At 37.3% G+C, this 13497-nt stretch overlaps 1 protein-coding gene across 1 annotated transcript; it reads left to right on the top strand.

The window, feature by feature from the left end:
- Window positions 1–10162: 10162 nt before the first annotated feature.
- Window positions 10163–13175, top strand: LOC100893769 (the record flags this gene model as incomplete). The annotated part of the gene is given in 4 exon segments (XM_030973657.1): window positions 10163–10381; window positions 11655–11969; window positions 12566–12673; window positions 13053–13175. Coding segments are annotated over 3 exon segments (424 nt in total), but the record flags the coding sequence as incomplete, so codon positions are not given.
- Between the last annotated feature and the right edge of the window lie 322 nt (window positions 13176–13497).

The raw sequence follows: 13497 nt of genomic DNA, 5'->3' as shown, positions 1-13497 counted from the left end.
TACGGACTATTACTTTTAGCTTCGTTTTCGCTGAGCTTCGAATATGTTTTAGCTGAGACAATAAGCTATCACAAATGTGCCTTTTATTTTTCGATCAGATGCCGGGATTATGCTCATATTTCACTTGCAAAGTGGGATTTGAGAATCCCATTTTCCGTTTACGTGTAATCGCTATGGGAATTGTTTTGGTATATCGTTAACGCACTTGACTTCTATCCTCGAGGTCCCTGGTTCGAGTCCGGGCGTCTCCAATTATTGTTTTTCATTACTTTTTTTTCTTTTTGACCTTTCACTGTACCATCTCCTTTGATTATTAAAACACGTAGATCCGCAAATAATGTAATAAACTATTTGCTTAATTATTACCCTATTTTCACTTAAACGATTACTTTTTGTGTCTAATCCCTATGGGAGATGACTTTTCCTCAAATCTGGATTCTACATTTCTGTCTTTTGCGAGCAATATCGCCGTTATTCCTGCTTGGATTTTGTTGATTTTTGGGGATGTTGTAGCTGAGACTATATGCTATCTAAATCACCCCTCATTTTTTCAATAAAATATCAGGATCACGCTCATGATCATGATCATCTTCATTATCATCATGATCATCATTATCATAATGATGATAATTATTTATTAATTACATTTTCATTTCTTTGAATAAGATAAAATCGTCAAAGTGTGTTCTTCATGATGTAAATTAGAGTCAAAGGTGTAACCGGTTACTGCATAGAGTCAATGGTCATAACTTGTTACAATCTATCTTCCCAAGATCCATAATGATCAAGGGATCGACACAATTTAAACTTGACATATGGATAGATCATAATGGGAAAAGTATTTTATAAAATAATATGATATCGTGTATTAAATGCATTCTTCGTTATGTAAACCAATATCATACGTATCACCTAATTCGTCTAAGTGACGAATTAAAGTCTAGTTTTGTATTGTTTTTCATTCTTTAATGGGCGATCCAACTTCACAGGTTTTCACAACCTTCATGGAAAGCCCCGCATATAACCTTTGTAAACATAGTTAAAATTTACTGTTACTTTGTATATTTTGATTTTTATATTGCGAAATAAAATTAAATTGAATTGAATTGAATTTTTCTTTCTAATAAGGAACCTATCCCTTTTTCATAACTGCCCCTTTTCACTTCTTATAAATGCCCCTATCAAAATATGATGGTTGCCTCTTTTCCATCGACAAATGCCCATTTCCCATTCTCATAAGTGCCCTTGTCATCGCTGGTGAGTGCCTCTTTTTTATAGGTATAAGAAGTGCCCCATTTTCACCTCTGATAATTGCCTTTGTACTCTGACACATGCTCCTTTTCTTTTCTAATAAGTGTCTTATCCCTTTCGTGTCCCCTTTTCCTCTAATCATTAAATGTGTCCCTAATTTCAAGCGATTAAGATCAATTTTCCCCAAAGCTCGCTCGCTACGCTTGCTCGCATTTATAGATGTTTAGTCTTCCGTTATGAGAATGTGCTTATAACCCCATCAGGATGGGGTTTTTCCTCTTTATAAGATGTAATTTTTCGCACTGCGACCTCACAACTATTCAATTTTTCCTCGCTCTCAAATGAATTTTCAGACCATCACACCCAACTTCAAAGTATGATGCTTAAGCAATATCATAAATGATGTATAAAGAGAAACAAATATTTAAAATCATCCCTGATAATGTAATCATAATGTATGGGTAGGTCTATATACCAATGTCTAAAAAAATGTATATTTTCGCTTTGAGATTCCCCTTTGAAGGTGCCCTTTTCCCCCATAAAGTGCCCTTTTTGTTGGTGCCCCCCCCCCCCCCACTTTGAAAGTCGCTCCGCCATCTCTAGGGAGGGGGGTGGGTGGAGCTTTTATAGGATCAGGACAGAGTGCCACAGACCCATGCAAGGAACAATCTTGTTGAATTTACCATAATACCTTCATTGTTACTATTAGCATTGTTTGCTATAGTGTACGTGTAGTGTTTAAAGAAAAGTAATAAATATGTTGACTTTTATATCAAACTTGTTATTATATTTTGTCTTTTTAATTAGCATCAATAACGAAGTTTGTAGAAAAGGTGGACCGGTGTGTGAGTGAATGTTGATTGGGTTTGTCGTGTTGCTGTCTTAACCCTAAAAAGGCCGGGCTATTTGAGGTCTTAGTAGTTAGTACGGCCGGGGGGCCATTATGGCCCCCCCCCTTAAGATCTCGGCCGATCGACGCGAAAATTTGCAGACATGTCAAGTGAAGTGTATAGAATAATATAATAATTTCAATTTTTTTGCATATTTATGGTAATTTATGTAAATAAAGTCATACAAATCACATTTTTACCCATAAATCATATATTATTCATATTTAAGCATTCTTTTGCACTCCATATATTCATTAGACCATTCTGAATAATAATACGACAAAAAAAATTGGAAAATTTCATTTCTTTTATTTTTTTATTTCATTTCTTACTACAATTCAGCTATTTTGACTCCCTAAAAAATCACCTAAACCTTAAACAAGACCCAATAACCCATGTTTGATCTGTTTTTAGGAAAAATGAATTTTCCATATGTTTTGTACACAAATCAAGAAAATGAGCGATTTTCGGGCTGACATGCAAAGACAAAAGGTCATGTGACCTTGTAACCGTAAGTCCGATTTTCAAAAAAATTATTTTAAAAGTTGCGCAAGACTCGAAAGAAAAAAGTCAGCTAGTGGCGGGGCGCCATCCATATGCGTTATCGAGCAATCAGAAAAATCGTGGAGGGGGGGGGGGGCATAATGGCCCCCCCCGGTCTTATTAGGGTTAATTGGATAATAACTGATTATGAAAGTGACACATTTATTTTGAACTAAAGCTGGGCATATGATGTGAAAAAATGTGACTTTCCTCAAATTTGAATTTGCTTGGATGTGATAACAACGATCATAGAAAGCATATATGCCAGTGAACACATTTTTTTTTCCCAGATGGATAAGACATTAAAAGATAATTTCAATTTAAAAAAAAAAACACCTGAAGAAAGCCCCTACAGTTTTTCAGCAAGACTTAATGAATGCATTGACGTGTGTCTGATTGATTAAAATGGCAATTCATTTTTATTTGTAATTTAACGACAGTTATGCAAGACATTTAAAAACAAGTTAACATTTAAAAAAGGAATTCCATACAAAAAAAGAAATGGATATTATTTTTTATTTCAATAAATAAACGACTTATATGCAAGACTAGCTAAACACCTATATTTGACATTTAAAAAAATATTTAAGTTAATTATTTCATTGTGTTTCCTTTTATTTACTGATTTAATTCTTATAAACGCCTGATCTGCAAGATTACGTAAAACGTAGTTTCAATTTTGATTATTTCAATTTATAAAACGACATTTCTATTCCTTAAACATTTTAAACGACTGATGTGAAAGACTAGTCGACGCACCCTTTCGAGAAAAGACCCCCCGCTTATCCCGAAAGGGTGTGTTAAGATGGTACTCCGTTCTTAACGCACCCTTTCGAGAAAAGCAGGGGGGCTTTTCTCGAATGGGTGCGTTGAACTCACCACACCGCTCCGCACCGCACTGCACCCTTTCGATGTTAGCCTAGAGGAATAGGGATAGGGCGACATAGCATAAAGAGAATGAACTAAGCCACATCTTTCTTTTCTAAATCTCTCCTAAATATTCCACATTGTGTATTTCTGTTTTTCACTGTGAACTTTTTTCATATACATGTAGGAGGTGGCCCCACATCAGATATTAGATTAGAGCGAACTACGGAGACGAATGATGGAAATAGAGCATGGATGGCCTTAAGCTGGACCGGAGTCAATCCATATCTACTAGGCATTGTCATATGTGTTGTTGGCGGTCTGTTCTTCTCACACAGTCGCAAGAATTAACGAAGATTCTACGCTGGATAATGAAATAAATCAGTGTACATAGTAAAGTACTACAACATTCTTTCATTTTCCTCTGTTGCTTCGATTGCTACTTTTATTACTAACACATGAATTTCCAGAGCTCGGTATTAATTATTTTCTTATTTACTACTTCGGTTACAAATTATATTATGGTACAACACTTTAATCTGTACCACAGGTACCTTATTACGTAATTTTAAATTTATCAGGCCAACGTCATTTACTTCATTATTCTTTTGCAGCAGATTAATCAAGTTTCTTCTGTTTTTCTTTTTTTATAAAATCGTTATTAAGATACAAAATCACGGATGACATCATAAAGCATTTTTTTACAACAAGCACATCATCTCATGTTTAAATAAGATCAACTTGTTTAATTGTGTACAGAGTACGGTGCAGGATGTTACTAGTAATGACTTTGATGTAAATATGGTTATCTCTTCCGAGGAGGTAAAATAAGCTATTAGAAAATTAGACGACTATAAGTCATCTTGATAATCTTACAGCTGAACATTTAAAGTTTGCAAGTCCGAAACTCATGCCCTTGCTTGCAATGTGCATTTCCGGCTTTTTGATTCATGGTATCTTACCAGATAGTATGATTTCCGTTGTTTTGGTGCCAGTCATTAAAAATAAAGCTGGTCGCATTACTAGTAAGGACAACTATAGACCTATATCATTGGCTAGTGTCCTGTCCAAAGTGCTGGAAAAGATATTGCTTGGTAGGTTGGAGATGTATATTCTTACTAAAGATAACCAGTTCGGTTTTAAAGCCAAACATTATGGCACTCACATGTGTGTATTTGCTCTGAAGGAACTTATTGCAAGTTCTCGTAGCAGAAATTCCTCTGTGTTTCTTTGTTTTCTCGATGCTTCAAAAGCTTTTGATCGGATAAATCATGAAAAGCTGTTAACGAAAATGGTTAATAGAGGTATTCCTAGGTACCTGGTTAGGATACTTGGTATGCCCATCAAACTATGATGGCTAGATGGGGAAGTAGTGTGTCTGAACCATTCCATGTCAGTAATGGAGTTAGACAGGGTGGCATTCTTTCTCCCTTTCTCTTTAACCTGTACACGGATGGTCTATCTGACAATTTAAATGCTTGTAAAAAAGGCTGTGTATTTGGTGGTATGGTAGTCAATCATTCAATGAATGCACATGACCTCGTTATTATTAGCCCGTCAACTGCTGGGTTGCAGAATTTGCTCAAGATTTATTCTGATTATGGATATGATAATGATGTCAAATATATCCAAAAAAGAGTCATGTTATGATAATTAGATGTAAGGAACACCGTAGATTGGTATTTCCAGATTTGTATTTATGTAGAGCTAATTCAATGTCTGTACAGATGCCATGTATCTTGGTCATTTTTTTTACTGAGGACCTCAGTGATGATAAAGATATTATTCGACAGTGTCGTAAATTATATGCTCAAGGTAATATGCTAGTTAGGAAATTTATGTGTTCGCCGGATGCGAAGGTGGCTTTATTTAGGGCACTGCGCATCAGTGGTGTAATTTTAAGAAGAGCAATTTATACAGGCTTGCTGTGGCCTATAATGATGCCATGAGAATGCTTCTTAGGGTACCAAGATACTTTAGTGCTAGTCAAATGTTTGCTGAGTTGAATGTTCCAGCCTTTTCGGTTGTATTACGAAATCTCATTTATAAGTTCGTCCAGAGAGTGGATGTTTCTGAGAATGGAATTGTAAAGGTTTCAGTGAACCCCTCGTATAGTTGTCTTAGGTACACATCGGGCCTCTGGAAATGTTGGCTTAATAGCGGAAATTGATTATATGTTGGTGTTACCAAGGACTGTTTAGTATCCAACCTATCGTGCATGGTTGCAGTACAGTCCTTGTTGTTTGTTTTAATAGTTATCTGTTATTAGTATATTGGTCTGGTTAGTTGAGCAGAGATTGTCACAAGTTACAACTTTAATAGATTGTTATACATACTTATTTCAATCTTACAATTACAGGTACAGCTTAGAGTTAGATTGCTATACTGTTATCAACCTTACATATACACACTGCAAACACAAGGGTGTTAAATTCAACACCATGGGTGTTAATTTTAACAATTTCCCGGTATCTATATCGGAAAACACCAGCTGGTGATATTTAACACCAGGGTTTGGAATTAAACAATTCGATTCCACTCTTGCTGTTGAAGTAATTCCGCCTTTGGTGTCAAAATCTAACACCATTATTTAAACTTGGGGTTAAAGTTCAATTCTAGCTTTGGTGTTAAACAATCCAACACAATTTATTTCAACACCAGTGGTGTGTAGAATTTAATCCTGATTTTTATTGTTAAAATCAATACCAATGATTTAACACTCAATTCAAATAATCCTGCGGTGTCTGTTGGATTTAGTAGTAACATTTTTCTAAGTTTTCTGTCTGCAGAACAAATGTTCACACTTAACGGCATGATTGCGCTAATGAAATAGGATATTCAGACCTTGACTAAAATTCCATAACCACGATATCCCGAAGAGATTCTTGACGATACGACGTCATATCATATGACAACTGTCGTCCAATGATTTTGCTCGAATCCACTAACTTATGCGCATGCGCAAGTTCAACACCATAACACCAAGACTCGGAACATCAACCTGTAATTAAATATTTCGACACTCTGTTGGTGTTGAACGGACGTGAAATTAACACCAAGTGTGTTGGTATTTTCTATTCCGTGCTGGTGTTAGAAATTTAACACCCTGGTTTTTTTGCAGTGCAGGTTACATAATACAGGTTAGATTGTATATACGTAGTATAGTTTACTTTGTTATACTCTTTGTAAGATGTGTTGTTATTATACTCATCATGTTTATACTCCCTATATATATATATATATATATATACAGGCGCGGATCCAGGGGGGCCGAGCGGGCCTTGCCCCCCCCCCCCCCTGCAAAACAAAAACAAAAAAAAAGAGAGAAGAAAGGAAAAGAAGGGAAAGGGGAAAAGGAGAAAAAGGGGAAAGAAAGGAGAGGAAGAAGAAAAGAAAATGGGGAAGAAGGAGATCAGGGGGCCGAAAGGGCCAGGCTGTTAACCCCCCCCCCCCCCCCCCAATTAAAAAAATAAGAGAGAAGGAAGGAAAGGGAAATAAAAAAGGAAAAGAGGAGATACTGGCGTACTGATAGATGGGGGGGGGGTCTTGGGGGAAATCAAATTCAAACGTGGTTTATTTCTAATTCCACAACGGTGGATTACAAATAATGCTGAAATGACATAATTTCCGAAATTTTTCCTCACTTTTTAGTAAATTATACGTTAGTATGTGTTTGTTGGAAAATGACAAATTCCTAAATTTACAGCCAGGCAAAAAATATGATTCTTGAGATTCCTACATGTCAGGGCCCGAGGTACGGCGGGGATCGAGAGCCTCGAGCTCCCCCCCCCCCCCCCTCCCCCACTTTTCTTGAAAAAGTATATTAAAGAGAAATAAAATAGAATGAGAGCAAGAAAGTAAGAATAGTTAACTGCCAGTGTTAACAAAATAATGAGGCATCAAAATATGCTCATCTGACCGTGATTAAATGCCTAAAACCCCTAAGCTTCCTGCCTGGATTCCATCTAGGGCCCTACGGCGGGCCCTTAGATGATCATCTGACGGTAATGTAATGCCTAAAACCCCTGATTTTTTGGGGCTCCGCCCCCTGGACCCCACGCAAAATAGTGACCTGCCAGTGTCACAAAATAATAAGGTATACAAAAAGATATGCTCATCTGACCTTAATTAAACGCCTAAAACCCCTGAGCTTCCGGGGCCGGCTCCGCCGCCTCGACCCCACCAGGGGCTCTAAGGCGGGCCCCTGATTGCTTATCTGACCGTAATTTATTGCCTTAAACCCCTGAGCTTGCGGGGTCGGACAAGGTATCAAGATGTGTTTATCTGACCGCAGGCGCGTAGACAGGGAGGGGGCGGTCCCCCCCCCCCCCAATCGGAAGAGGACGTAGGAAGAAAAAGGAGCAGACAAAGAACATCTTTGAAATTCAGACAAGGATTAAGAGTATAGAGAACGGTACAACGCATAGTTTTCTTTCTCTAATAATAAAACGTCAAAGCCTGGCGCTGGAGGGGAGGGGAGGGCTGAATTCAGACGAGGAATCAGAGGCGAAAACGGTAATACGAATCTTTAATGATTTAATGAAACGTAAAAGCTTTTGCGCTTCGTGCGGGATGGAGGGGGAACCTGAATTCAGACGAGGATTATTTACGAGAACGGTACAACGAATCGTCTTTTTCTCTAATGATTAAATGAAGATTAAAAGCTTCCGCGCTTCGCGCAGGAGGGGAAGGGGGGCTGATTTTAAACAAGGATTAAGAGTCGAGAACTGTACAACGAATCGTTTTCTTCCTCTAATGATTTAATGAAACGTAAAAGCTTCCGCGCTTCGCGCGGGAGGGGGGGGGGGGACTGAATTCAGACGAGGATTAAGAGTCGAGAACGGTACAACGAATCGTCTTCTTTCTTTAATAGTTTGGTAAAACGTCAAAGCTTCCGCGCTTCGCGCAGGAGGGGAGGGAAGGAACTGAATTTAGACAAGGATTAAGAGTCGAGAACTGTACAACGAATCGTTTCCTTTCTCTAATGATTTAATGAAACGTCAAAGCTTCCGCGCTTCGCGCGGGAAGGGAGGGAGGGAAACTGAAATCAGACGAGGATAAAGGGTCGACAATGGTACAACGAATCGTCTTCTTTCTTTAATAGTTTAGTAAAACGTCAAAGCTTCCGCGCTTAGCGCAGGAGGGGAAGGGGGAACTGAATTTAGACAATAATTAAGAGTCGAGAACAGTACAACAAATCGTCTTCTTTATCTAATAATTTAATGAATCGTTAAAGCTTCTGCGCTTCGCGCGGGAGGGGGGAACCTGAATTCAGTCGAGGATTAAGAGTCGAGAACTCTACCATGAATCGTCTTCTTTCTCTAATAATTTAATAAATCGTAAAAATTTTCGCGCTTCGCGCGGGAGGGGAAAAACAAAATTCAGACGCGAATTATTTTCGAGAATGATACAACGAATCGTCTTCTTTCTCTATTAATATAATGAAACGTCAAAGCTTAGGGGGGAACTCGCCCCCCCCCCCTGCCCCGACCCCCCCCCCCCCCAGCATTACGTCACTGTTGGTCACCATTACGTACCAATATTTGGCTCGCATAATTTCAAAATTGGGCCTCCCCCCTAAGAAATCCTGGATCCGCGCCTGTATATACAGTATATAAATATATATGTAACATATGTTTTATGGACCTCTGGCTTGTGCAGCTGAGTTTGAAATAAAGTTCTGAATTGAATTGAATTGAATTATTCATACATATTTACTTGAAAGCAGATTATAAATGCATTTCCTGTATATCATGAATTATCTTTATCTAAAATAGTACTATCCGAATTTATTTTCTTAGATTTATTTTCTTCAATTTCTAATTTGTATTTTAACAGAAACAAGAAATATTTCCTTATTTACAATCCTCGCAAATAAACCAAGATAATGAAGAGGTGAATTAATATTTGTAACATTTTCCTTTGCGTCATAAAAGCCATATACAACACAAATGGGTAAGATTTCAAAAGTTCTACACTAGGAGTTAATAATATTTAAATAACATTCCAAAATGCATAAATCTTTTCGCATTAAAAAATTTCATGCATTATGGTACCAGTTATGAAACATTAATAACACATATCGTATTCTTTGAGTTTCCAATTAAATAAATAAACTAATCCAATACTAACAAATAATAGTTAATTTCCCTTTTTTTCATGGAGTTCTTTAAAACTCAGGAAACTAAACAACGCCTGAATTCTGCATATTCAAAAGTAATTTGGAGTAGATTTTAAGCATTATCTTTGTGAGAAAAATAAATTTAAAATTAAATACTAATATTTTGGACAGGATCATCCTGTACTTTATCACATTTTCATCATCTATGGCAAATTGGGCACTTACAGTAGGCATTATTTATATTGTGTCATCACTACATTGCTGGGTGTAAAATATTTGGAATGTAAATACGCGTTACACATTGCAGTCAATGGTTTTTAAGCAGACATACATGGTAAATTTTTTTCGTCTACAACCTTGATAATACACTTGAAGTAATGCTGATACATTCCTTCATTTCACCTTCCAACCTTGTTCAAAAGATCTTCATCATGAAACATTCAAACAATAACATGAATATTATACGGAGAAATCTTGTCGATGTCACATCCTAATCAATGGCACTGGTCGATGCTAAGTGTGAGCGCCCTCTGTAGTGAATAATGCCTATTCGGGGATTCCCCTTTTGATTGACTTTAGCTTTGCCCCCCAAAACATGATTATTAAATATACAGTAATGGCGTCAACGGAATAGCGTTTCATTGTGTGCAACAGAAGGGGTTGTACTCTCAACAGAGCGGAATTCAAACATTTCTTCTATCTAAACAAGGTAAGCAGTGGGCAGTGATACATTTATGTCTTTGAGAACAACGGAAATAATTATATCCCATCTATTTCCCAATTGTAGATTGGAATATGTATAACAAACATAATGGCAGATTTGTTAATATCAGGGCTGAGATAAACATTGGTATTCTGTACAAGTTCACTTATATGAATTGTGCACGCACTGATAATGTAAATGTCCAATGAGCGGGGTAGCTGTCTGAGTTGGGTAGTAATCAGGATAATACTTATCCCGCCCATTGAGGTCATTTGATTCATCTGCCGGTTGTCTTAGCGTGATACTTGTGTAAGGTTAGTCAAATGGGGTACAAGTTTTTAAGTTGGTGATAGCTAATCAGGGAGAGGGCATTAAGGGGGCCCGGTATGCCTGGAGAATGAATAAAAGTACAGTGAAATGTAACTGTAACGTTATCATAGAAATATACAACATCTTCGTCGTCGTCGTCCTACGAGTCATGACTGATCCTTTGTGACCCTATTGATGATGACGTTCCAACCACCTATATCCTGGGCATAGCGATGAACCGTGAAGATGTTCATGCCAGTATAAATGTCTTTCATCCCGTCGGCCCATCGAACTGTTGGCCTACCACGTTGTAGTTGACACTCGACCTTTGGTAATGACCTTCTTTTAGAAATGCTGTAAATTGTTCGTATCTATCTTCTGGCATAGGGTGACCTTTCACTCCAATTTGGTTCTTGACAAAATCATTTGATTAACGAATCAAATATCCTCAGCATCCTCCTCTAGCACCACATTTCGAAAGCGTGGATTTGCTTTCTTTTTGTTGCTCCAAGAGCCCGGGTCTCTATTACATACACTAAGCATATATTATGAATAAATTACTTCGCTACCCAAATATGAGGTGCCTAAACATGCAAATGGCATTATGAGGGGGTGGTAAACAAATGCTGGAACTGTTCTGTATAATGTATAACGACGTTCAAAGTTCAAGTGTTTCTTCGAGTGTTTCTTGTCTGCTCATTATTCCTGATAATATCGCAACGCTTCATGACAGATGCCCAAGTTAATTTTAGAGAGCACTAACAAATTATCTTTTTATAAGTGTTTTCATTGATTGTAAATTGTATATTGTGAAGCACATTGACAGGCCCTAATATGCGCTACAGAATAACGATATAGAACGATTTACTCAAGATATCAAGACCAAATTACTAGGTCAGACCCTGTGGCACTTTATGGTTTAAATGTGGTTTCTAACGGTTTTCCGCCCATTGTTCTTGTTTGCTTTCAGGGTTTCGTTTTCTGTTTAAAATCTCAACGAATCTCAAGAATAATCATGGTAGACAAGGATGCTCTCTTCGACGAACTCTCAAAGAATTTTCAGCTGGAAAGTATTCAACGTTTTGCAATAAAATGGGTGTGGGCTACAATGAAGCTAAGAGCATGCTGACGAGATGTAAGGAGGATTACAACGTGGCTCTGAGAGACCTTCTATCTCAATGGGATCAAAGAATAAAGGGTGTCACCAGGGAACAACTAGAAGATGCCCTGGACGGAGCAGAGGTCGGTGGACTCTGTTACATTGTGAGGAAACATTACGAAAAGGGTAACATTCAGTCATTCCGAATAGGATTTATTCTTTATAATCTAAAATTGTGATTTGGCGCTGTTCGAGATACTATAAATCAGGTTATCAACCAAACAGACAGATCGGACTCGGTACAAACTAATGCAAAAGGTAACATAGATAGGCAACAGCTTCTTTCTAATCAATTTTATTCCACTTGTTTTTCTAGCTTCTGCTCTGTATTCCTCTTCATTTAATTAATTGTTATATTTCTGTCTACTTCCACACTTCTCTTTCTTCATTTTCAGTCTTCATTCTTTCATGGTAACTTATTCTGTCTTACGGTAGGGTTAATATTTACTAAAAATGGGTAGAGGATACAAAAGAAGAAGAACAATGAAGGAGGGAACATAGAGGAGAAGAAAGTAGGCTTAGACGAAGGAGACTGGATGAAATTAATTCAAAAGAAGAAGGCACCATGGAAAAATACAAAAATGAAAAGTGAAGAATGGGCCTTGAAGAGTGAAAATAACGAGAAGTAAAGAAATGAAAGAAGAAGAATTGAGAAAAGCAACATCAACGACAACAACACAAATTAAACACAAGTATAATTAATATCTTAATTCCTTATGAAGGTTCCCCGAGTACGTATGCTGCTTCAGAAGAGGATACTGGTGACATTGTTCAAAGAGGCGAACAGGTCAGGAACCAAGCTGAACAAGCTCCCACAGTGAGAAAAAGAGGTAAAGTGATCTTCACCACTACATGTGGTCCTGAAAGTGGTCCTAAAAGTGGTCATCTAGTTGTATATTTAGAAATTTGTTTTTAGAGTTCACCAACAGCATACATCATTCAGAAATCACTGTTCAATGATAAATAATTAAGACTAATTTGCATTAGGAATCGCAAGATTTGTGTCGGTATGAAAAGACTTTATTCTAAAGTGTTCATTATTGTTGTCCCTATAAAATATAGTAGTACAATGTACTCCCATCACGATATGCTTCTGTTGGTTTTGTTTCGTTTTGTTCATTCTTTTATTTGTTTGTTTGTTTGTTTTTGGACTTGACACTTTTCTCACCAATCTTATAATTATTCTTGTGATCCTAACAAACGATACAGTTTCCAATGTTACGTCTGCTGCCGCAGTGGGAGACGATAAATATGATACCATTGCCTATAATAGAGGAGGAGGAGACAACTCGAAGAGGGAGACACAGCAAGTGCCTGCAGTGAGACAAAGAGGTGACAGCTTTTATTGCTTGTATCTCAACTTGTCATTGTCATGATATTAGTAAATTATCGTCTTAATACCGGGGTGTTGTATATTGAGAACCCATTTTACTTTACTGTTCGTCTGAGCTGATGTAGGGTTTAATCACGAGACATAATTTGAATTAAATTGATTGTAATCGTGAAGTATAGTATGCTTAGAGCAGGAGGACTGCATATTTTAGAAAGGAATATATAAAAATTTGAAGAACAGTCAATGCGAGCAATAACGATAAAGCATAATTATTATTATTATTAGTTCTGTTACTTATTCGCCCATTCATATATAAAAAGT

Source organism: Strongylocentrotus purpuratus, unplaced genomic scaffold, assembly GCF_000002235.5.
Source record: "Strongylocentrotus purpuratus isolate Spur 01 unplaced genomic scaffold, Spur_5.0 spur5_contig_764, whole genome shotgun sequence".
In the NCBI taxonomy this organism is placed as follows: domain Eukaryota; kingdom Metazoa; phylum Echinodermata; class Echinoidea; order Camarodonta; family Strongylocentrotidae; genus Strongylocentrotus; species Strongylocentrotus purpuratus.
This window is presented reverse-complemented; position numbering and strand designations above follow the sequence as displayed.